Raw genomic sequence first — 23,815 nt, forward strand, 5'->3', positions numbered from 1 at the left:
GAGCAACCGGGACAGAATCCAGCGCCCCAACCAGAACTAGAACCCAGGGTGCCAGCGCCTCAGGCCGAGGATTAGCCTAGTGAGCCGCAGCGCCAGCCTAACTTTGTATATTATAATAATAATGTCCTCTATTTTAAAGTCTTATTTATATATAATATATTCAATATTCATCACATTTGTAAAGCCTTGCCTTTTCTATTCATTTGTTTTTTAAAATGTTTTTTGTTAGCCAAGTTATAACTGAAAGTATGTTTTTCTTCAAAGAATGAAAATAGTCAAATTTGTGATAGTTTAGATATTTTAGAATATGCTACAACTATCTTTATATTCAAGGCATAAATTGGGTGGGTATAATTTTATTGAGTCAGAAAGTTTTCCTCAGAACTTTCTACATGTTGTTTACTTTTGAGTAAAGGATTGCTATGGAGTGTGGAGATACATTATAGAGTGTTAACTATTTCCGCCCATCCCCATGTCACTCCTTGTTTTGGATTGCCTTGCTAACTAGATACCCAAATATTTTCTTCTTCATATTGATATTCAAAAATTTAATAAAATTTTTCCATATATAATTTGTTCTAAATCACAATTTCTTTGAATGTCTATGCATTCATTATTTGTCAATTAAAATCTTACTTTGTTCCAAGGACTTTTTTGGTATATGTTTTTGGATACTTTTCTGTTACATATTCATGTGCTAATTCAAGACATTAATTGCCTTTTAAATTTCTATTTATTTGAAAAGCAGAGTGACGAAGATGTGGAAACGGAGAGGGAGAGAGAGCAAGAGAGAGACATCAATCTTTCATCTTGTGGTTCACTTCCAAATGCCTGCAACATCCAGGGCTAGGGCAGGCTAAAGGCAAGAGTCCAAAACTGTCCAGGTCTCCTACATGAGTGGCAGGGACCCAGGCACTCAAGTCATCACCTGCTGAATCCCAGAGTGTGCATTAGCAGGAAACTGGATAATGGAGCTGGGTCCTGAACCAGGCACTTTAACATGGATGCCAGCATCTTAACTGATGATCCAAAGCCCACCCCACCATCAGTTCTTTATGTTAAATCATTTCTTGTCTGGGCTTCATTTCTATTTTCTTCTAATTCTTTAATCTTTTTCCTCTGCATTCATTTTATCTCAAGACTTTCCTGTATTAGTAATTCAACGTTTAGCCCTGTAGATTCTTTTATTCTTTCTGTTAAATCTGCAATGATGTTTTTTGCTTCTCAAGTTATTGACTCAGCTCTTTAAATTCCTGTTTTATTTTCTTTGCATGTTTTGTTATTTTCTCTGAGGTTTTATTTTTATTAAATTTGGGTATTCAGTAAACTATTTTCTTCCTTTGTGTTTTCCTCCAGATTGTATTTTAAGTCTGTATTTCATTAACTATACAGTTTGTCTAATAGAGAACGTTTTCTGTTATAGAGGGGATAACTCGGAATCTCACATTATAGTCTGGCTATATCAAATGGTTTGTTTGAATCTGTCATGTGGGCTCAACCCAGGAGGCCCGCATACTGCCAGGATGATGGGGCGAAGGCATTCTTCCATAAGCACCAGAAACAAGTTTCAGTGAACATGTTCCCTTTATTAACAAACAAACACACACACACTTTTTAAGGGCAGGCAGTGGGTTGAAACCCTGGACTGCAGCACTGGCATCCCATATGGTCACTGGTTCAAGTTCCAGCTACTCCACTTACAGTCCAGCTCCTTGCTAAAGTGCCTGGGAAAGCAGCAGAAGATGGCCAAGTCCTTAGGCCCCTGTGCCCACGTGGGAGACCAAGAAGAAGAACCTGGCTCCTGGCTTCAGATCGGCACAGCTCCAGCCATTGCGGCCATTTAGGCAGTGAACTAGCAGATGGAAGACCTCCCTTTGTCTCCACCTCTCTCTGTACCTCTGTCTTTCAAATAAATAAAATGAATCTTTTTTAGGAAAAAAGGGCAGGCAGAAGGGGAGTAACTAATTCAGGGCAACACTAATTCTATGGGATAGAACCGATACTGGCGCTGCTATGCTTCTCTAATCAGCTTGAAGGTCATGTAGCTGGGATAGCTTTCCAGGCAGTCCTTATGGGCTTGGGCCACACCTCGGTGCTGTTTATCTGATTGGCAATTACAGGGCCTTTAACAGGGAGCGGTGGTGGGGAAAAGTGCCTGGGGGCTCCCAGCGCCTTCCAGCAGTCAGGTTGTGGGGTCCCTTCTCAGAGGTATGGTGTGCCATGCCCTCCCAACCTCCTGCATGGTCAAGGCAGGCAGACTCCCCGACAAGTACAGCATCAACCCCAGTGTCACAGAAGTTCTCCTTTTTCTTTGCTAAGACTACTTATGCTTCTCTTGATTCCTTCCTGTAGATTCACGTTTCCATTCAGTGTTATTTTCTTTATGCCTGAAGGACTTCCTTTATCATTTCTTACAATGCACATTTAATAGTAATGAATTTCTCAGCTTTTGTATACTTGTAAAAAATCTCTTTTTTTTTAATCTCCATTTTTGAAAGGTTTTGTTGCCAAGGGTAGAATTCTACATGGACAGTTTTTTTTATTTTCCTTTATACCCTTTAATGATGAGCATTATACCATCTCCTTGTTTTACTGTACATATTATGTCTGTCTGTCTGTCCTTCTTTCCTTCCTTCATTCCTTCCTTCCTGTTGGGCATTTCTTTTCCTTGAATGTGGATAGTTTCCTCACATGCTTGTGCTGATTAGTACTTAGGTAAAGGCTTGAGGGGGACCCACTGTAGGTCTTGAGAGCTCTCCATTTCTTGGAGCAGTTAGATTCCTTGGTAGCATTTTGTCCTACTACATCTAGCTTACTTTCCTCTCTGGCCACCAGGTCTCTCTGAGTATAGGAAGATTGGACTCCACTGAGATTCCCCATTTCTGTGCTGTGGCTTGGAAGCAGTGAACTGAGGAAATCATAGGACCCACTTTCTTTGTTTTCCTTCTCTCGGGATGTCATGCCCAATACCTGAACACCATTTTTTCATATATTTTGCCTAGGTTTTAGTTGCTCCATATGGAAGAGTAAATCTGGTCCCTCTGGCTTACTTTTATTTTTATTGAACCTGTTTTCCTTAGTTTAAATCCCAAATCTACATGCATAGTAAACTTTCTCCATGTACCAGATGTTGTATTTCTTACTTCCTGCTACCTGTTTCCCCTGACTACTTTTATAAGGGTCTGAAAGTTAAACATGTCCTTCAAGTCAACATTACCTTTCCTCTCTAATCATTTCTACCTCCTGTAGACCTCCCATGTGAACACTTTACACCTACCACATTAAATATGTCCTTATGGAAAATCACAGTTCATAGTGTAATGAGTCTTTAATAGAATCCCACAATATCTTTCTTGAGAGCTTAGCTGAGCTGAAGAGAGCTGAGCCTGCAGTGTGTGTGAATAGCTGATTTAAGTCAACAAGCCACAATGAAAACTCCGATTGCCTTTAATTACTTATTGAGAAAGTATAAGCAAGAGGCTGCCATGAAGAATGTGCCAACTTGCCCAGTTATTTTTCCCCTGCAGCAGACTTCAGGGTTGTCTCACTGTCAAGGGAACCCCAACAAAAGGCTCCTATATTTTTGTGGTGCTGAGGAAGGCCAGAATGGATGAGAATAAGGAAAAAAATATCTATAGTAAGCTCCACCATCAAGGAAGACCCTGCAGAGGAGCCTGAAGATGCCTCAGGCAAAGGACCCCATTGAAGAGTCCTCCAAATATAGGCTCTCTGGCTAGGGTTATGGATGCATGTTATGTCATGGTTGACCAGGGGACTTGAGCCATTGACTAGGGAAACCTAAATCCTTGACTACAACTTCTAACACTGCAGTCCATTGGCTGTGCTACAACTTCTGACACTACAGTCCATTGGCTGTGCACCCATCTGGTTGGGGAGGCCTGCCAGATAAAGCCTTTTTGATTACCTATCTCTGGGCTTTAAAAATCACCCATAGGCTTCTGCCAGGCACTACACTCCTCACGCTTTACACTCAGTGCAGAAATATGTTCATAAAACCACTTCTTCTGGAGTTTTTCATTAAAGATGAGGGCTTATATATCAATCAGACAATGTAAGAAAGAAGCAAATAGGAAAATTCATTCATAAACAATAGCAAGCATTCATTTAATTGAATATGGAATGAGTTGAGTTTGTGAATACTGACTGTGAGTTGGCTGAAACAAATCTTGCTGCAGGTCGTCTGATTTAGCTCAGTTTCAGGAAGCAAATTGAGTTCATTCCTGTTCCACGTATCTGATCCTTAAACACAAAAGGACAAGTATAAAACATGCATAACATGCCTAAGTTTGTAACCTCTACCCACATTTCTTTGGCTAAAGAAAGTCTCATTAAATGTAGCCATCAACTATTCACGTTATCAGTATTAATTTCTATGGAAGGTTGGTAGAACATGTCAGGTTTTTTTTTTAAGTTCTTATCCATAATCTTTCTAGAAGTCCTTTGTTCTCTTGAAAAGATCTAGTAGGTATTGCATTATTCCTTTTAGAGATTATTAGTAAAAAAGTATGACAGCCAAACCCTGAGGCTTAATGTCTTAATGTTAGCCTCTTGGATTTGGCAATGAATGCTGCCATGGTTTCAATGATTGCTTCTTTTATATGGTGACAAAATTTTTCATTTTCCAACCTTAAAAAATGAATAAGAATGAAATGGTCACTTTAGGATATGATTGTCATTTTTTAAAAGATTTACATTATTTATTTGAAAGGCAAAGCTACAGAGAGAGGTAGAGACAGAGAGAGAGAGAGATCTTCCATCTGCTGGTTGACTCCCCAAGTGGCTGGATTGTCTGGAGCTGAGCTATTCGAACAGGAGCCAGGAGCTTCTTCTGGTTCTCCCATGTGGGTTCAGGGGCCCAAGGAATTGGGTCATTCTCTACTGCTTTCCCAGGCACATTAGCAGGGAGCTGGATCAGAAGTGATGAAGCCAGGACTCGAACTGGTATTCATATGGGATGCTGGAGCTGCAGGCTTGAGCTTTAACCCACTGTACCACAGCACTTTCCCAGGCACATTAGCAGGGAGCTGGATCAGAAGTGGAGCAGCCAGGATGTTATATATTAATGTTAGCTGTCACAAAACACACCGAACACTGGAGTAAGGGAAAGAGTTTATTGAGGAACACCCAACAGACTGGAGTGAAGAGGTAGTGAAGGGAAAGGGAGAGAAAGAGAGTATAATAAGAGAGAAACAGAGAGGAGAGGAGCTAGCCAGGAGAGAAGAGAGATGAGAGGAGCAGAGAGGAGCTGAGAGAGAGAGAGCCAAGAGACGAGAAGAGGATGCTAGAGAGAGAACCAAGAGAGCAGAGAGAAGCCAAGAGAGAAGAACCAAGAGAGCACGTGTTCAGGAACAGGCCCTTTTAAAACTTTGCCCGAGGGCGGGCAGGGAAGCAGGAGCAGCGAATCCCATTAGGATGGGGGTGGAGCTTGACCACAGAGGTTGGGCCCTGTGGCCACCTGGCGAAAACTGCACCAGTTTCCTAACATAGGACTCGAACTGGTATTCATATGGAATGCTGGCGCTGCAGGCTTTAATCCTATGCATCACAGCACCAGCCCCCGTGATTGTCATTTTTGAGCTAAAACATGTGCTGTTTATATTCTTGTGGAACTGTTTTCTTCCTACTTTTTACCTGTTGAATTTTTTTAAAGATTTATTTTATTTGAAAGACAGAGTTACAGAGAGATGTAGGTCTTCTATCAGCTGGTTCACTCCCCAGATGCCTGCAATGGCTGGAGCAGTGCGGATCCGAAGCCAGGAGCCAGGAGCCTCCTCCGGGTCTCCCACATGGGTGCAGGGGCCCAAGCACTTGGGCCATCTTCTTTCCCAGGCCATAGCAGAGAGCTGGATCAGAAGAGGGGAAGCCCATATAGATGCCGGGGCTTCAGGCCAGGGCGTTAACCCACTTAGCCACAGCGCTGGCCCCTTTACTTATTGAATTTTATGATGAGTGGCAAATTAAGCCTGTGAATATAGAGTTGACTAAGATTATGTCCTTTCAAAAACTAATGAAGAGAGGGGAGCAGGGAGGAGAGAACAAGGGAGTAAGGGAAATGTGTTTGTCTTCTTGGAACTGTACCTATGGAATGCATAAAATATTTTTACATTAATAAAAATTTTTAGAAGTATTGAAACTTATACATTTTCTACACTAAAGCCAGTTTCTTTCCAGATTAGATTCTTTTTTTTAGGGTTTATTTCTTTATTTGAAAGGCATAGTTACGTAGAGGCAAAGAGAGAGAGAGAGAGAAAGAAAGAAAGAAGAAAGAGAGATCTTCCATCTGCTGGTTCACTTTCCAAATGGCCTCAGCAGCTGGAAATGGGATGATCCAAAGCCTGGAGCCAGGAGCTTCTTCTGGATCCCATGCAGGTGCAGGGGCCCAAGCACTTGGGCCATTTTCTACTGCTTTCCCAAGCCATAGCAGAGAGCTGGATCGGAAGTAGAGCAGCCTGGATTTGAACAGACAACCATATGGGATGCCGGCACTGTGGGTAGAGGCTTTACCCACTATACCACAGTGTCAGCCCCTTAGATTAAAGTACCTAGTCAAGTACAACCAGGAATGATCATTTCACACTATCAGCATTCTGCATTGAGACTTCCTTAATCAATTTGACAAATTTATGATCTGTACTTGTTGTAGCATGTTATTCTAGGTGCCAGTTTGCCAACACGTAACATGGGTGACTATTTTACTTAACCTCTTGTGACATATTTTGACTACCTACCATTATGTTGCAAACTTAGGGCCACATAATTTAGATTTCAATTGCAGCAAAGCCCCATTTATACTTACCAGTTTCTATATCCAGCAGTTCTTGCTGCAGAATTAACAACTGCAAAATCACAATAACATGTAATAGTTTTGGGGTCTGTGGATCATTGTCATTGCAGAGCCTTAGGCTTATAGGTCTGTGCTTGGCTAGAGTACTTTGAGACTGCATTGTTGGATTCAGATCTTCACATTTGCTAATTTCAGGACAAGAATGAACCAGCATTGACTGTCTAGGCATGTAGTTTTCAAGTTGGATGTTTGAAACTTCTCAAGGACAAGCAGAAACACACAATGCCTTGAGTTCTGAGTTTATAACAGACCCACTCTCATTTATATCCACATTCCTCTGGTTAAAGCAAATCAAGTGGCCAAGCTCAACATCAGTGGAATGGGAAGCTATGGCCCTTCCATGAAAGTGTAGAAGGGAGTAAGCATTAGCTGAATAATGATCTACCACAGTGTGGTATAAGTCAGTAAGAGAAAGCATAGTGGGGATATTAGTACATGTTGTCAGTGTTCATGTCAATGGGTTACAAAAATATTTTACTCTAAAATAAACTTAGCTTTTAATTCTACTTTAACAAACTCTGCTATACCCTTGTATATTACTTTCTAGATGGCCTGGCCCAGTCCAGCAATAAAGCTTCTAAGGTAGAATAAATAGTTTGTAACTATCAGATTTTCACTAGTAATATTGCTTAAAAGAAAACATTGGGACATTTATAATAGTATATAATTTGTGTTTAGAATTTCTGGCAAGTATTTCAAGTTTACTTACTAGTAAGGAAAATGTTAGAATATGATTATTTAATAATTAATATTAAGTAGTTCTTATCATAATTTATTATATATTCATTAATCTATAGAAGATATACTAAGTACCTAAAACATTAAAGAGGATAAACAACAGTTGATCTGGTGGCCAGTGTTGAGGTGTAATTGATAAAGCCACCACTTAAAATGCTGGTATCCTATATGGAAGCTGGTTCATGTTCTAGCTGCCCTACTTCGGCTAGTGCGTCTGGGAAAGCAATGAAGGATGGCCCAAGTGCTTGGCCCCTGCAGATATGCAGTAGACCTGGAAGAAGCTTCTGGCTCCTAGCTTTGACCTGGCCCAGCCCTAGCAATTTATGACCATTTGGGAAGTGAACCAGTCTCTCCCCAAATCCCTCTCTTTGTAACTCTGCCTTTCAAGTAAATAAAATAAACCTTAAAAAAGGGATTATTCTAAATCTATGCAGTATATTTTATAAAGAAGGAGAAGGTCAGGCTGTAGTTTTATTTTTTATACTATTGTCAGTTGCTAATTATCTAGGGTAAGAACATTCTTTCCAGCCCTACTCTTGGTATATCAATAGCAGACTTCTTCATCTCATATGACTTGCTTATTTAATGACTTCCTACTGCTAGCACAGTGAAGTCCAGATTTTTTGATCTTACTAATATCTATCCTCTACCCTTTGCCTACCTCATTAGCTTTATCTTTCATACAGTTAGCCTTATTTTTCTACCCTAGAACTGAAAATGAAACTCTCAATATGCTATATCATTTAAGAATCCTGCATAATTGTGTTCTTTACTCTCTTTCATTCCCTGTCAGTTTCATCTAGAAATGACTTACTCATTTTTACCAACTGGGTTAGAGTATAATCTCTATACTTTTCTAAGCTTTTCTAAGATGTCTTTTCTGTGCCCTCATTGTATACTATATTCACTGTATGTGTAAATGAATATATATATGTATATATATATACACTGATAAGTATATTCATTTTTACACAATTTGGTGTTGCTGCTATTAGGCTTAAAGACATCCTTCCTTCTAATCACTGATTCTTTAAAAAAGAAAGCAGTGAAATAGATGATTACCACAGATTTTAAGATTAAGAAATTATTTTTAAAAGAGCAAAAGTGTTAATTTTAGGATTATAGGAAAGTACTAAAGCAATTTGAAACCAAAATAAATTAATTAACTTACAAAATAGAAATGAAACTAAAAACACAAATTAAAATGTTAAATTTGGGGCCAGCGCTGTGGCACAGTGGGTTTAAGCCCCAGCCTGCAGCACCAACATCCCATATGGACGCCAGTTTGAGTCCCTGATGCCCCACTTCCAATCCAGCTCTCTGCTATGGCCTGGGAAAGCAGCAGAAGATGGCCCAAGTCCTTGGGCCCCTCAACCCACATGGGAGACCCAGAAAAACTTGACTCCTGGCTTCAGATCACCTCAGCTCTGGCCTTTGGGGCCATTTTGGGGAGTGAACCAGCGGACAGAAGACCTCTCTCTCTCTCTCTCTTTCTCTCTTTTTCTTTCTCTGGCTCTACCACTTTATGCAACTCTGTCTTTCAAATAAATAAAATAAATCTTTTAAAAAATAGAATATTAAACTTTACAGAGCTAAAAAACTAAAATATAAAAATAAGAATTATAGTGCAATAAAACACTTGAAAGTAGAAAGAAAAAAAGTTAAAGCAGTTAAAACTTACAGATTTAAATCCTATCATGAAAATAATAAGAGTGTTATAAGCTACCAAGAGGAATTAAAGATAGCATACTAAAATCTCTGCACCCCATCTATGTGAATTAATGGAATCAAAGACCCCTGCCCAAAGGCATTTTAAGGCAAAGAATCCAATTCATTAGGTGTACTTTACAATGAAAAGGGGGAAAACAGGCTATTTATGCTCTTACTTATCCACACTCTTCCTAGGAAAATATACTTCTATGGTTCTACAACCTTTTTTTCAGAATAGTTGTAGTTGTAGCAAAAATGGCCCACAGTCAGTGTTAACCAATTGAATAAATTCTTTCAAGGCACACACTTTAGTTAATTCAAAGGGGATGAACTGACTCTCAAGAAAGATTTGCCCAGTATAATAGTTCTGTTGCATGACTGAGATTCCTTCCTGTCCATCAGAAGCAGGATTGATTTCTTGTTCTTCCATCTTAACTATCTTAAATGGGACTTTGATTTTATTGCTTTTCACAGGAGAATAAAAAGTAAAAAGTTACAGAAGATTAATTATCCAATATAATTTGGGTACTCAAAAATAAAAACCAGCAGTATGATGCTGTGATGTATTGAGCAGTTTGAATGAAAGGAAATTAGAAGGTCTTAGAATCAAGACTCTGTAACCTTCCATTGTTTCTCTTGAGGGAGAACACAAAGGGGCTTTTGAAGGAAGTGAATTCATTTCCTTTTTTTAAAGATGTATTTCTTTAGTTTGAAAGTCAGAGTAACAGAGAGAGAGGAGAGCAAGCAAGAGAGAGAGCTCTTCCATGCACTGGTTCACTACCCAAATGGCTGCAGTAGCCAGGTCCAGACCAGGCTGAAACCAGTAGCCAGGAGCTTCACCTGTGTCTCACACATGGGTGACAGGGCCCCAAGTACTTGAGCCATCCTCCACTGCTTTCCCAAGTGCATTTGCAGGGAGCTAGGTAGGAAGAGGAACAGCTGGGCCTCCAAAGGGCACCCATATGGCTTACCCATTACGCTATACTGCCGGCCCCAAGAAGTACATTATTTTTTTTATAAAATATGTTTTTTTCAAAACAACTCAAATAGAAAGCAATCCAAGTCAATTATCAGGAGAACATATATGCCTATTGTGGTATATTCATGAACAGTATTCAACATTAAAAATGAATTAAGTAAATCATAACAATATGGATCAATATCATCATTGTCAATTGAATTATGTCCCCACAAATCCCAGTGAAATTGTATTTGTAGACAATTTATTATTTAGGAGGTAAAGTAAATAAAATTTTAAGGGCAGAATCCTACTCCAGTAGGATTGGTGGCCTTTGTAATAGAAAATGAACTCAGTCCTCTTGGTGCATCTTCCAAATCTTAAAATCCTTGAAGGGGGAGAGAATCAAAGGGCAGAAAATTGGTTCTTTGTTTTCTCCATGGCCTACTCTTAGCTGTTGGAGTATTCTTCTTTTTTTTTTTAAAGATTTATTTATCTGAAAGACAGCGTTACAGAGAGGCAGAGAAAGAGAGAGAGAGAGAGAGAGAGAGAGAGAGAGAGAGGTGTTACATCCATTGGTTCACTCCCCAAATGGTTGCAGTGGCGGAACTGGGCTGATCTGAAGCCAGGAGCCAGAAGCTTCCTCCGGTTCTCACCATGTGGTGCAGGGGCCCAAGGACTTGGGCCATCTTCTGCTGATTTCCCAGGACATAGCAGAGAGCAGGATCAGAAGTGGAACAGTTGGGACCCAAACCTGCATTCACATGCGATGCCAGCACAGTAGGTGGCAGCTTTACCTGCTACACCAAGTACCAGCAACTGTTTGAGTATTCTTTTTTTCTTATTTTTTTTTATTTAGTAAATATAAATTTCTGAAGTACAGTTTATGGGTTACATTGGCTTCTCCCCCCCAATAATTTCCCTCCCACTCGCACCCCTCCCATCTCCCACTCCCTCTCCCATTCCATTACATCAAGATTCATTTCCAATTATCTTTATATACAGAAGATCGATTCAGTATATATTAAGTAAAGATTTCATCAGTTTGCACCCACACAGAAACACAAAGTGTAAAAATGCTGTTTGAGTACTAGTAAAAGCGTTACTTCACACTGGACAACACATTAAGGACAGATCCCACATGAGGAGTAAGTACACAGTGACTCCTTTTTGTTGACTTAACAAATTGACACTCTTGTTTATGGCGTCAGAAATCTCCCTAGGCTCTAGTCATGAGTTGCCAAGGCTATGGAAGCCTTTTGTGTTCGCTGACTTCGATCTTATACCGACAGGGTCATAGTCAAAGTAGAAGTTCTCTCCTCCCTTCAGAGAAAGGTACCTCCTTCTTTGATGGCCCCATTTTTTCCACTGGGATCTTACTCGCAGAGATCTTTCATTTAGGTCTTCTTTTTTTTTTTTTTTTTTTTTTCCCCCAGAGTGTCTTGGCTTTCCATGCCTAAAATACTCTCATGGGCTCTTCAGCCATATCCGAATATCTTAAGGGCTGATTCTGAGGCCAGAATGCTATTTAGGACATCTGCCATTCTATGAGGCTGCTGTGCATCCCGCTTCCCATGTTGGATCGTTCTCTCCCTTTTTGATTCTATCAGTTAGTATTTGCAGACACTAGTCTTGTTTATGTGATCCCTTTGACTCTTAGACCTATCAGTGTGATCAATTGTGAACTGGAGTTGATCACTTGGACTAGTGAGATGGCATTGGTACATGCCACCTTGATGGGATTGAGTATTCTTTATAAAAAATTGTGAAGGTGGCCGGCGCCGCAACTCAGTAGGCTAATCCTCCACTTACGGGTGCCAGCACACCAGGTTCTAGTCCTGGTCGGGGCACTAGATTCTGTCCCGGTTGCCCCTCTTCCAGGCCAGCTCTCTGCTGTGGCCTGGAAGGGCAGTGGAGGATGGCCCAGGTCCTTGGGCCCTGCACCCCATGGGAGACCAGGAGAAGCACCTGGCTCCTGGCTTCGGATCAGTGCAGTGCACTGGCTGCAGCACATCAGCCGCAGTGGCCATTGGAGGGTGAATCAACAGAAAAGGAAGACCTTTCTCTCTGTCTCTCTCTCTCTCACTGTCCACTCTGCCTGTCAAAAAAAAATTGTGAAGGTGAGAAATATGCTTTTCAGTTATAATCAAAGGTTAACACAGTTAGCCTATTGACTAGTGAGCCTTGCACTTACCCAGGAATAAAAAAAAAAAAAAAAAACCAGCAAATTCTTTCTAAAATAAATCTTTAGCATTTATTTTATTAGTTATTTGTTAGCACTCTATGCTGTTTGAATATAGAACTATTATTTTTAAGAGGAAATATTGCACTCAGAATCATAGCAGATATTTAAATGACTAGAATGAAAGAATTGTATTTGCATATTATTTCTATATTATTGAAAGAGTGTTGTAAATGAATTCAGCACCATGGCGTTAGGGGACTAGAAAAAGAAACATGGGAACTGATAGATTATTATCAAGGTAAAGGTACTTATTCCCAAGGTGGCAAATTCTACCTATTCTAGCTTTTATTATCCTAAGGATAGTGTTCTATTTATTTCATGAGTACAGAAGTTTTAATTGGGTATGTCATGTTTCAAAGACAAAAGAAATGCCTAATTCATTCTAACAAACTTGTTAGTCACTGTTTATACCAAGAGGATTTCTACTCTACAGAGAATAATATTGTTTTCTTTTTCCTTTGTTGATAAATCAAAGTTTTATCCTGACCTACAGCAGACAGGAATACTTTAAAGAAAAATCATCTCAAGCTAACAGAATTGCATCCTTTTAGCTTTATGTATTCTTTGCCCCCCTTTCTTATTTTTTAAGAAATTCAATATCCAAAAATAATCTGAGGAAAAGGTATTAGTTAAATTTGTCCCAATACCTAATCAGATAAGAGTAAAGTTATTTCTAGGTCTTTTTGTATTTTGATTTTAATAAGATTTATACAGGTTTGTGGTATTTTTTTCTCCTTTGAAGTTGTTAAGTTGCTTACAGATTTTTGCTTCATTGAAAAGGTTTGGTTCATCAAAACTGTGTAGCCAGCATAGAAATGATTTGTAGAAACTACTTCACCCCTATACTTGGGTTTCTATTTGTTATGAAGTCACAAAAATTCAAGAAATGAGATTTTTTCCATGGTGTACCCTGCCCAGTGCATGATCTTTCACTTGAAAAAGAAGGTGGTGGTAGGGGGTGATACAGTTTCAGTCTACCCTAATTCTGTTACTGTTTGCTTTGTTCAGCAATCGCTCTGATCCTCCTGGCAGGGAACATGATCCAGAGAACAAAACTAGTAGTGACTGTGTAGATAAAAAGGCAATGAATTCAGCTTTTAAGGCAAAGGGGGAATAGTCTACAAAGAATGAAAATAGGAATAAAAGTATACCATTGTTAACCTACAGATCTATTGTACTTTTGAAAATTTTAACGCTGTATAAAAAAAAAGTGACAGTACAAAGATACATAATTATGTGACTAAAAATCATGAAAAAGGTCACTGTTTAGTTACTGGCCAAATACTTGACAAGAAAATAGAGTTGATTATTCATAATTGAAAGACCAAAGAATTCTTTTGCTTAAAATGACAGGACAGTGTTTCAACAATATATTAGGTACCATAATATATTATTTATTCTCTACCAGAACAACTCTTCAGATATGGCGAAGATGATGGGGTCAAGAAGAGTACTACAGAGAAGAATGAGAAAGAAATGTTGGAGCAGACATTACAGAAGGTAGTCTAATCTTCAAGATATTGAGCTGAGCAAGTTAAATCTGACTTTTAACATAAAGGATTATGTTTTAAAATGTGGGCTCATGATCTTAAACCTTATGTGAATCCTTAATTTAAATTCATAATTCAAAATCATTGGCTTGCCAAAATGGGGTTAAAGAAATCAATGTTAGTGAAATAAATGTATAAATACTTGTGCTTATGTTGACATAGATTAGAAATATTTTCAAACACAAAATAAAGAGAATGAAGACAATAGAAATTGACAGAATTTAGACTATATGTGCATATTAGTTAGGAATTTAACTAAAAGGTCATGATGAGACTCCACTATACTTCAACAAACATACAAATTTACAGTATTTGTACTAAAAAACTGAGCATACTTATAGCTCTATTGTAGTAAAATGGTAATATGTTTATATTTTAATTTTAAATTTGAAAATATACATGACTTATCTCGTTTTAGATAAAAATTTATACCCATATGATTTAGTGTAGCTCTCTATGTTTTAATAAGAAAATCTACGTCAATCCTGTAAATATAAGATAGCATCCCTATCATTAATAAAATACTATTTTAAAATTATAACATTATCTTGACAATTATACATCTAATTTATATTTTTGGTGTATAAAGACAATTAAGTGGGCTTGATTGTGTTAACTCGTGTAAAGAAAATATCTTTAAATTCTTTATAACTCATTTGGCTACACCTACACTGGATTTTTAAAAATAAATCTTTAATACTTAGGTAATGCTGTAGGTGCACAAATATATAAACAAAAATATCAATGTAGCTACTTATATTTCTTGCTTCTGTGAATTCACTTGTAGTAGATCTAGTGATTTACAACAGATGATGTGATTTTCCATACTTGGAACACTTGCCATATGGTCAGGTATCAAATGCTGTCATCTCATGATTACTGGATGACATACATCAGGTTAACATAATGACACAGAGCAAGGAATGTACCTTTTCATTTATCTTGAGGTAAAATGAACAATTGAAATAACCTATGCATTACCAGCTAAGCTGTCATATAGTTTATACTAGGCTGCCATCTTTGTTCCAGATCTTAGATTTCTAGATTTTAAAACTGTGAGAAAGTAAATTTTTGTTGTCTAAGAAACACACTATGTGGCACTTTTTAATGGCAGCTTTAAGAGCTAATATACACAATTTACAATGTCAAGTGATTTATTTCCATTTGGTAAATTATTTTAAATGTGCATTACTAAAAGGAAAATAAACAGCGTGAACTGATGTACAACACTCAAACCAAATGCCTTTAACAATCCCCCAGACTCCTGTTCCCAAATATATGTTGAAATTTACCTTTTTTATTTTTAAGAGTGAATTAATTTTTATTTATTCGAAATAGAGAGGGCCTGGCAGGCTAAGGCACTGCCTACAACACTGACATGCCATATGGGTACTGGTTCATGTCCTGGCTCCTCCATTTTTGATCCAGCTGTCTGCTAATGCCCCTGGGAAAGTAGTAGAAAATGTCCAAGTGCTTGGACTCCAGCACCCTTAGGAGACCTGGAAGAAGCTTCTGGTTTCCTCTTCTTTATTTTTCTCCCTCTCCCTCTATCTCTGTAATTTCCCCTTTCAAATAAATAAATCTTTTAATAAAAAAAAGCAGAGGGAGAGAGAAGGAATGAATGCTGCTTCACTCCCCAAACTCCTTTAATGGCTGAAGCTGAGCAAGCCTGAATCCAGGGCCCCAGAACTCAATCCAGGTCTTCCACATGTGTGCCAGGAATCCAACTACTTAAGACATCATCATCTGCTACCTTTCAGGATTTGCATTAGCAGGAAGCTGGACTTGAAGGTGGAGCTGGGACTCAAGTCCAGGCACTCCAGTGTAGATGGAGGTGTCCCAAACTGAGCTGAATGCCTAACCCCTTTCTACTTTTAGAGTCTTAGATTCAGCCTAACAGTTTTAGAGAGTATACACTAAAGAACACTTTAGTAGGTGCTGTGTACTTTCCCTTACCAATGTCTTTAGAAGTACTGTCATTGAGGCCGGCGCCGCGGCTCAACAGGCTAATCATCTGCCTTGCGGCGCCGTCACACCGGGTTCTAGTCCTGGTCGGGGCGCCGGATTCTGTCCCGGTTGCCCCTCTTCCAGGCCAGCTCTCTGCTGTGGCCAGGGAGTGCAGTGGAGGATGGCCCAAGTCCTTGGGCCTTGCACCCGCATGGGAGACCAGGAAAAGTACCTGGCTCCTGCCATTGGATCAGTGTGGTGCGCCGGCCGCAGCGCGCTGGCCACGGCAGCCATTGGAGGTGAACCAATGGCAAAAGGAGGACCTTTCTCTCTGTCTCTCTCTCTCTCACTGTCTACTCTGCCTGTCAAAAAAAAAAAAAAAAAAAGTACTGTCATTGAGTTACTGTTTGCTCTAATCGTATACTTAAATACAAATACTTTTGACCAGTTCTTATGATAAACCATAGAATCACATTAGACTTTAAAGGCACATTTTCAATTTTCACGTGTATGGCTGACTGGTGTGGTAACTTTCCTTCCTATCATTGTCATCAGGGTCACAGCTGACTCTCCCATAACAAAGAAAGGTAAACAAAAGAAAAGCATAGCAAATATATTTAATTCAGGTTTTATGTGCTATGTGTATTCAGAAATAAAGACCCTCAGATCCTGGGAGAACTCTATTTTTATGGGTTGGTTTGATGGAGAATGAGCAATCACAAATAAATGTGATTGCAGGGAAAGGTGTCAACTAAAGGTAATAGACTGTGTTGTGGAACACCTATTTGCTCAGACTCTTGATCTCTCTCATTACGTTCGTTTCTCTGGACCGTGGGTGTTCAAGAAAGAAAAGAAAGTGACCTTTCTGGATCTTATAACTTCTTTTGATTGAGGTGAATTCTAGTTTCAATGACAAACCTTAGGGAATAGGAATTCTAGTTTGTATGATTCACTTCATGAGAGGAGAGGCCAGGAGACATAAGCCCAGGAGGTCAGAGAGACCTTGTTTCTGAGGCCCTTGAGTGCCCTTCAGTATAAAGGACTCAGCATGTCTATGTGCTGTACTTGGGGATTCTGTTCTGAGTTCCAACATGTGTAAAATTTTCATGAGTTTTAGTCAAAAAAATACTAATTTCCAAAATTGAAATTTCATATTTCATGTTTATTTACTACATTTGTTTATGAATGTTTTATTTTAATTAAAAGTTTAAGGTTTTTTTTATTAGATAATGCAGCCTATTTACCACAAGAAATTATATTTTATTTCAAATAGTTTTTTTAGAAAGGTATTAAGATTAGGGGCTGGCGCCGTGGCATAGCAGGTAATGCCACCGCCTGCAGTGCCGGCATCCCATATGGGCACCGGTTCAAGACCCAGCTGCTCCACTTCCAATCCAGCTCTCTGCTATGGCCTGGGAAAGCAGTAGATGTGGCCCAAATCCTTCAGCCACTGCACCCGTTTGGGAGATCGGGAAGAAGCTCCTGGTTCCTGGCTTCAGATTGGCATAGCTCTGATGGTTGCGGCCAAATAGGGAGTGAACCAGCAGATGGAGACCTCTCTCTCTCCTTCTCTCTCTGTGTAACTCTGACTTTCAAATAAATAAATAAATCTTTTTTTTAAAAAGAAAGGTATTAAGATTAGTAATAGGGGCAGATGTTGTGGCACAGTGGCATAAGTGGTCAGTTGGGACTTTTGCATCCCATATAGGAGTACTTAGTTTGAGTCCCAGGTACTCTGTTTCCAAGCCAGATTTCTGGTAAAGCATCCTGGGACTTAAGTGTTTGGGCCCCTCCCACCCACACAGGAGACTCAGGAGGAGTTGTGGACTCCTGACTGTTGGGGCATTTGGGGAGTAAGCCAAAGGATGGGCAATCTTTTGTTTCTCTCTCTCTCTCTCTCTCTCTCTCTTCTTTCTCTTTTCTTTCTATCTTTATCTCTTGCTCTGCCATTCAAGTACATGAAGATAAACATTTTTTAAAAATTAGTAATAATAGAAACAATAATGACAATAATGGTAAATTATTTAGAATTACCTGTGTGAGGAACTGTGGTTTGCCATCATATTTAATATAACAAACTTACAAATATTACTATTCCCATTTCATAGATAAAGGTTAAATATTTTATTAGCTAAACCAGCTAGAACTGGACAATACACATCTGATTTAAGATTCCATTTTCCTTCAGATCATATTGCTTCCTTTTTTTTTTAAAGATTTATTTATTTATTTGAAAGTCAGAGTTACACACAGAGAGAAGGAGAGGCCGAGAGAGAGGTCTTCCATCCACTTGTTTACTTGGCCTCAATGACCAGAGCTGAGCCAGTCCAGAGCCAGGAGCTTCCTCCAGGTCTCCCATGAGGGTGCAGGGGTCCAAGGACCTGGGCCATCCTCTACTGCTTTCCCAGGCCACACTAGCGCCCGTATGAGATGCCAGCACGGCAGATGGCTGCCTCACTCACTATGCCGCTACACCAGCCCCAAATATTGCTTCTCATTAATACTTTTATACCACCACTATCTAAGCCCCTTTAAAAAAAGTTTATTTTCTTGCACAAAATACATATTTAAAATAAAGTCTATTCTACCCAGTCTACTCTGGAATTGAAATTAATTATGGAAAGTGTACTGTTTGGGTAGTAATTAAAGATCCACTGAGGGAAATTGAAGAGCATATAAAGTAGTGATATTCCTTATTTGTCTGGAGCAATCCTTTAATGAAAGTATAATAAAATTCAGAGATAGAGTGATTTGGAAGAATTAAATTTGTGTTTTCATGAACACTATATTTTTTATCACATTTCCCAGCTCTCCAACAAAGTATTGCAATGAGAAGGAGCAATAAAATCTCTTTCACAGAAATATACAAGATCAACTATAGTTTGGTTAAAATATTATAAGTTTATGCTCAGATCAAGAATATTTCCTATAAGAACATAGGTCCAATAGTAGGTAAGTATATTATATGGTGACATATAAGCGATTAAAATTAGGTGAGATTCTTCAAACTGTGTTGGCAAATATCTATGCTCCAGGGTGAGATAACCAACCAGTAAACTACTGTTGAATTAAATGAAGGAAGTTGAACTCAAAAGAACAATAGGTGTACAGAAGTATAAGTAAATCTGAGATGACTGAAACTTATGTTTAGGAAACAGCTTACATATTCACAAGTTCAGTAAACTGGAAAATGTTAAGAACCCGTATAATTTTGATCTTGTACATTTCTGTAATATTACTTTGCATCATTGATTATGGTCTTAGTCCTTTATGGCTGCTATAATTAAATACTAGTATACTGAGTAGCTTATAAACAACACAGATTTCTTTCTCATAATTTTTGAAGTTTAAGTTGAGAAATCCAAATTCAAGGTACTCACAGATTTGACATCTGCTGAGGGCCTGCTTACTGTGCTTACCTTCTAGCTTTGTCCTCACATGGGTCAGGAGCTAGCTAGGTCTTTGGGATCTCTTATAAGGGCATTAATCCATTCATGAGACTCTTCATTTATGACCTAATTTACCCTTCAAACACCCCACCTCCTGTTACTTTACTTTAATGATCATATCAGTTGTCAACACATCTGAAAAGTTTCTGATTTCAAGAATTTTGCTTTGAAAGTAAAAATGCATTCATATCAATTTCCAATCATTTACATTTCTGGTATAACCCTGGTTCTTTCTTAATTCCAATCTTTATTAATTTTCCCTGTATTCCTGGGTAGCTCTTCTTTCTCTTATGGCTTCTGGGATGGTAGAAGTATGGTAAAATCCTGAACATTAAAGCCAAGTTCATGGCAGGAAAGGTTTACCTCTGTATAATTTAAGTTTTCAGCCTCTTTCCTTTTTCTGTTTCAGTTCTGGAAAGATAATTATTGGTCTACTTGCCTCATGTTTTTGAGCTGATCTGAAGAGATGATGTTTATAAAACTATTCTGTAAATAGTAAAATATGCTTTATAAAGAATAGTGTTTATCATTTATTTTTCAGTATCTACTCTAAATCAGCTCCTCCATTAAATTTTATGTTCATGAATTAGAATTAATTGCTCTTATGTGGATGTTCAGACTTATGGCACCTGGATCAAATTTCTTATTAGGTTTCAGTTTACAAGTATCTGTTTTCCAAATAGTTTTTGGAATTCTTTAATGTCAGGAAATACTTGTTACCTTTGCTGTGCCCTCCATGAACATCGTATATTGACATAAATGAAAAATATATATATATATATGCAAGCTTGAAATAATTTGAAGTTAAAATAAAATTGTTAAGACTTTTGATAGACTGTTGGAGCTGTGACACATTGAGTGGCCTTCAAAGCAACATTGTGTTGAGGACCTCTGAGTGTGCCTTGTTTCTCCCCTCCCAGTATAGGGAGAGGCTTTTTGCAAAGTGATCTAAGCAGCTCAAAGTGCAGACTGTGCCTGCCAAGGAAGGAATAGTTCCCTCTGCTTCCTTCCCTGACTTTTCATGAACTAAACTCACATCACAGGAAGATTGCAGTCTGTCAACATACTTGGACAGACTTCTGTCACATATCATTGTCTTGTATTTTGGTCCCCAAAGAATTATTTATAAATTATTGTCTATCTTGGGGGCCATAGTATGTTCTCCATGCCCACTGAGTTCCCCTAAAAAGTCAGTCAATGATTGTTTACAGCCCTTGTCTCTTCTGTTGAAGAACCGTATTTTGTTTTGTTTTGTTTTTCATACTGTTTGTTAAACTTTTTTACTTAGTGTAAGGTTAACTTTATGATCATTAAGTAAATTTAAGGTAGATCTCTGTAAAAATTAAGAATGGGAATGGGAGAGGGAGGAGGAAGAAGGGTTGGAGCATGGGTGGGAGAGAGGGAAGTATTAATGTGTTCCTTAATCTGTATACATGAAATACATGAAACTTATATAACTTAAATAAAATTCCAAAAGAAAAAAAGTCAATCATTTCCATTCCCTAAAATTTGTCTACAGTTCCTATACTCCTTTCCCTTATAGAACAGGGTGTGTGTGTGTGTGTGTATGTGTGTGTGTATATGTGTGTGTGTGTGTGTGTGTGTGTGTGTGTATATATATATTGCTGTTGAGTTACTGGCGGGGGCAAGAGTAGGGGTATCACACTTGTGTGATTTTACCATGTCTGGTGATTTTTCCCTTTTACCATGTTAATAAATGTGTGTATCTTTTCCCCTTTTAATTCTGTCCTTGTAAATCTATTACAGCAAATCTTCAGACAGCAGAAGGAAAATTTCCACTTGCCCTTAGAAAACTTAGCACCACTTGACTACTAAGTTATATTTTTCTTTCTTTTTTAAAATTAGTATTAATTTATTTGAAGGTCAGAGTTAGAGAGTGAGAGGGAGAGACAGAGAGACAGAGAGGGAGAGATCTTCCACCCACTGGTTCAATCCCCAGAGGGCCAGGAACTTCATCTGGGTCCCCTACATGTATGGCAGGGGTCCTAACGCTTGGGCCATCTTCTGCTGCTTTGCCCACGCCATTAGTAAGGAGTTGGATCAGACCTGGAACAATTGGGACAGGGAGGTGGATTGGAAGTTCAATAGCCAGAACACGAGCTGCTATCCAGATGGGTTGCTGATGTTGCAGGTGATGGTTTTACTCACCATGCTACAATGCTGGCCCCATGGTTTCCTAATTTAGAAAAAAAAAAAAAAGCAGTTTCAATAATCATAGATTGTTTTGTATTTAGTCATTACGTTTTTTAAGATTGTTGAGTATTAAAGAAAATATTAATAATACATTTTTTCTATGTATCCTTTTCTGGACTTTTTGTGTAAATTTTTTATCTGAAAATATGTTTTCATAATAAATAGCCTATAAGCAAGACACATAGGAGCTCAGAAAACTCTGCAGTATATTAGCATGCTTAGTTCTGTGTAACTTTGTATAGAATTTTAACTTACCATCTGTCCTTTATCCAGCAGATGTATTATTGCACTCTTAAATGTATTCATCTATGCTACCTTAGAATTACTTAAGAACTAAGTACAATGGATTTATTTTGTCCTTGTGCTAATTGCAATTTTTTCATCAGAAATGATAATAAAAATACAGAAGATTATGGTTTTGGATTTTTAAAAGCATAAATTAAACTCTTTTGCTTAGGTCATTGAGTTGGAAAATCGGCTAAAATCTTTTGAGAAAAGATCGAGGAAATTAAGAGAGGGAAATAAAAAATTAATACAAGAAAATGATTGCCTGAAATCCCTCTTACAACAGCAGCAAGAAGATGCAGACACCAGAGAAAAAGAGCTAGAACAGCTCCTAAAGGAGAGTAAAGATGTAGAAAAAGACAAAACTGAACTTCAAGTAAAAATCAGTGAGCTGGAGAGAGAAGTCACTTCCCTGAGGAGACAAGTGGCAGAAGCTAATGCATTGAGAAATGAAAATGAAGAGCTGATGAATCCAACAGAGAAACCGCACCATTCAGCTGACAAAGTTAAACCTGAGATGGCCATCATGGATGTGAGATCTGGGCAATATGATTGTAAAACAACTACTACCAAGGTTAAATTTAAAGCTGCCAAGAAAAAGTGCTCTGTGGGTCGTCACCACACTGTTCTCAATCACTCCATCAAGGTTATGAGCAATGTGTTTGAGGACCCTAGCAAGGACGGCTGGCAGGATGTGAGTGAAAGCAGGTAAGGCTCTCATTAACTTAGCTCTGTGGTGGGGACACTGTGCATATGTAAAGTACTGGCAAATGGAGATTGAATTTCAACTACTGTCGATTTGGTATTCAGAAAAAATACTGTCAGATCCTTTGAAATATCTTGGGAGGTCTTGTTCTGAGCTTATTGACTGAAATTTGCATGCAAAATTAGCCACAACTGCATGAGTATTTGAATAGGTGCCAGGAAACCCAAAAGAAGGCAATGCTTGATTTCTTCCAGTGATGCTATTTTCATGCAGTCATGAGGCTTGAAATTGACAGTTTGGCAGGTTGATTTAATTTGCTGGCCCTTTGCATATTCACCACTGACAGCTAAGGATTCCCAGGCAAGCCTACTAAGTCAGTTTAGTTATCTTGTGACATGCCAACCTGGGAGGAGAAACATTTTTCCCCCTTAATTTAGTTAGATAAATTTTGAATGACCCATTTCAGCTTGTTACCAGATGTCTACAAGCTGTTTAACATCCTTTAAATTAAGAACCATCTTCACTAATTATTTCATGTATGTATTATGCAAAGTCATTGTACTAACCTTAATTGAATGGTGGTTAAAAATTATTTCTTAAAAGTTATGCAGATTTCTAGTCTTAAGTTATTTAACACTTAGAGAATAACAACAGGAGAATACTAAAAATCTATAATTTTCTTTATTTTACCCCTGACTGTAATTCATATATGCAATTGAAACATATCAGTAAAACCACAAAGGTAAATGAATCATGGAGATCTCTTTTTTATACCTAGAAAATAGGGACATTCAGTGTTGCCAGAATTGCTAACAGATTATCTAAATTGCTATAGTTTTTAAAATTCTGTCTTGTTTATAAATGGCATATGTTTTATTTTTTTTTCTACTTTGTTGTTGTTTTCTTTTGTTTTTAAACTCCCGATAGTCATTCTGTTTTAAATTTGGGATACCTATTGATAGTTTTCTGAATTACAGAGATCTGAAAATTATGTTAAGATGTGGTTCCCATACATGGTAGAGGCAGAAAGGTGTGCTACCTGAGGGTCATGGCTGACAGAAGACAGATTAACAAGAAAAAAGCATAACACGTGTAGTTAATCAAAATTTTACATGACATGTATTGAAGACTCAAAGAACCAGGGAAAA

The 23,815-nt window shown here is 38.3% G+C and overlaps 1 protein-coding gene across 22 annotated transcripts in view; it reads left to right on the plus strand.

Annotated features, from left to right (window-relative positions):
* Positions 1-23,815, plus strand: part of CNTLN (centlein) — a 396,518-nt gene that overhangs the window by 232,575 nt on the left and 140,128 nt on the right. For 19 of the 22 annotated variants that reach the window (XR_011380190.1, XR_007919395.2, XM_051845306.2 and 16 more), the window contains 2 exons: positions 13,925-14,016; positions 22,134-22,669. Coding sequence is in view for 20 of the 22 variants with exons in the window: in XM_051845306.2 (XP_051701266.2) it covers positions 13,925-14,016; positions 22,134-22,669 (628 nt within the window). In the remaining 2 variants the exon portion in view is untranslated. Of the gene's footprint in view, positions 1-745; positions 14,017-22,133; positions 22,670-23,815 lie in introns of those variants that run through there. The other 3 variants (XM_051845321.2, XM_051845325.2, XM_051845250.2) reach the window with 2 other exon arrangements.

Source organism: Oryctolagus cuniculus, chromosome 1 (genome assembly GCF_964237555.1).
Source record: "Oryctolagus cuniculus chromosome 1, mOryCun1.1, whole genome shotgun sequence".
Taxonomy (NCBI): Eukaryota; Metazoa; Chordata; class Mammalia; order Lagomorpha; family Leporidae; genus Oryctolagus; species Oryctolagus cuniculus.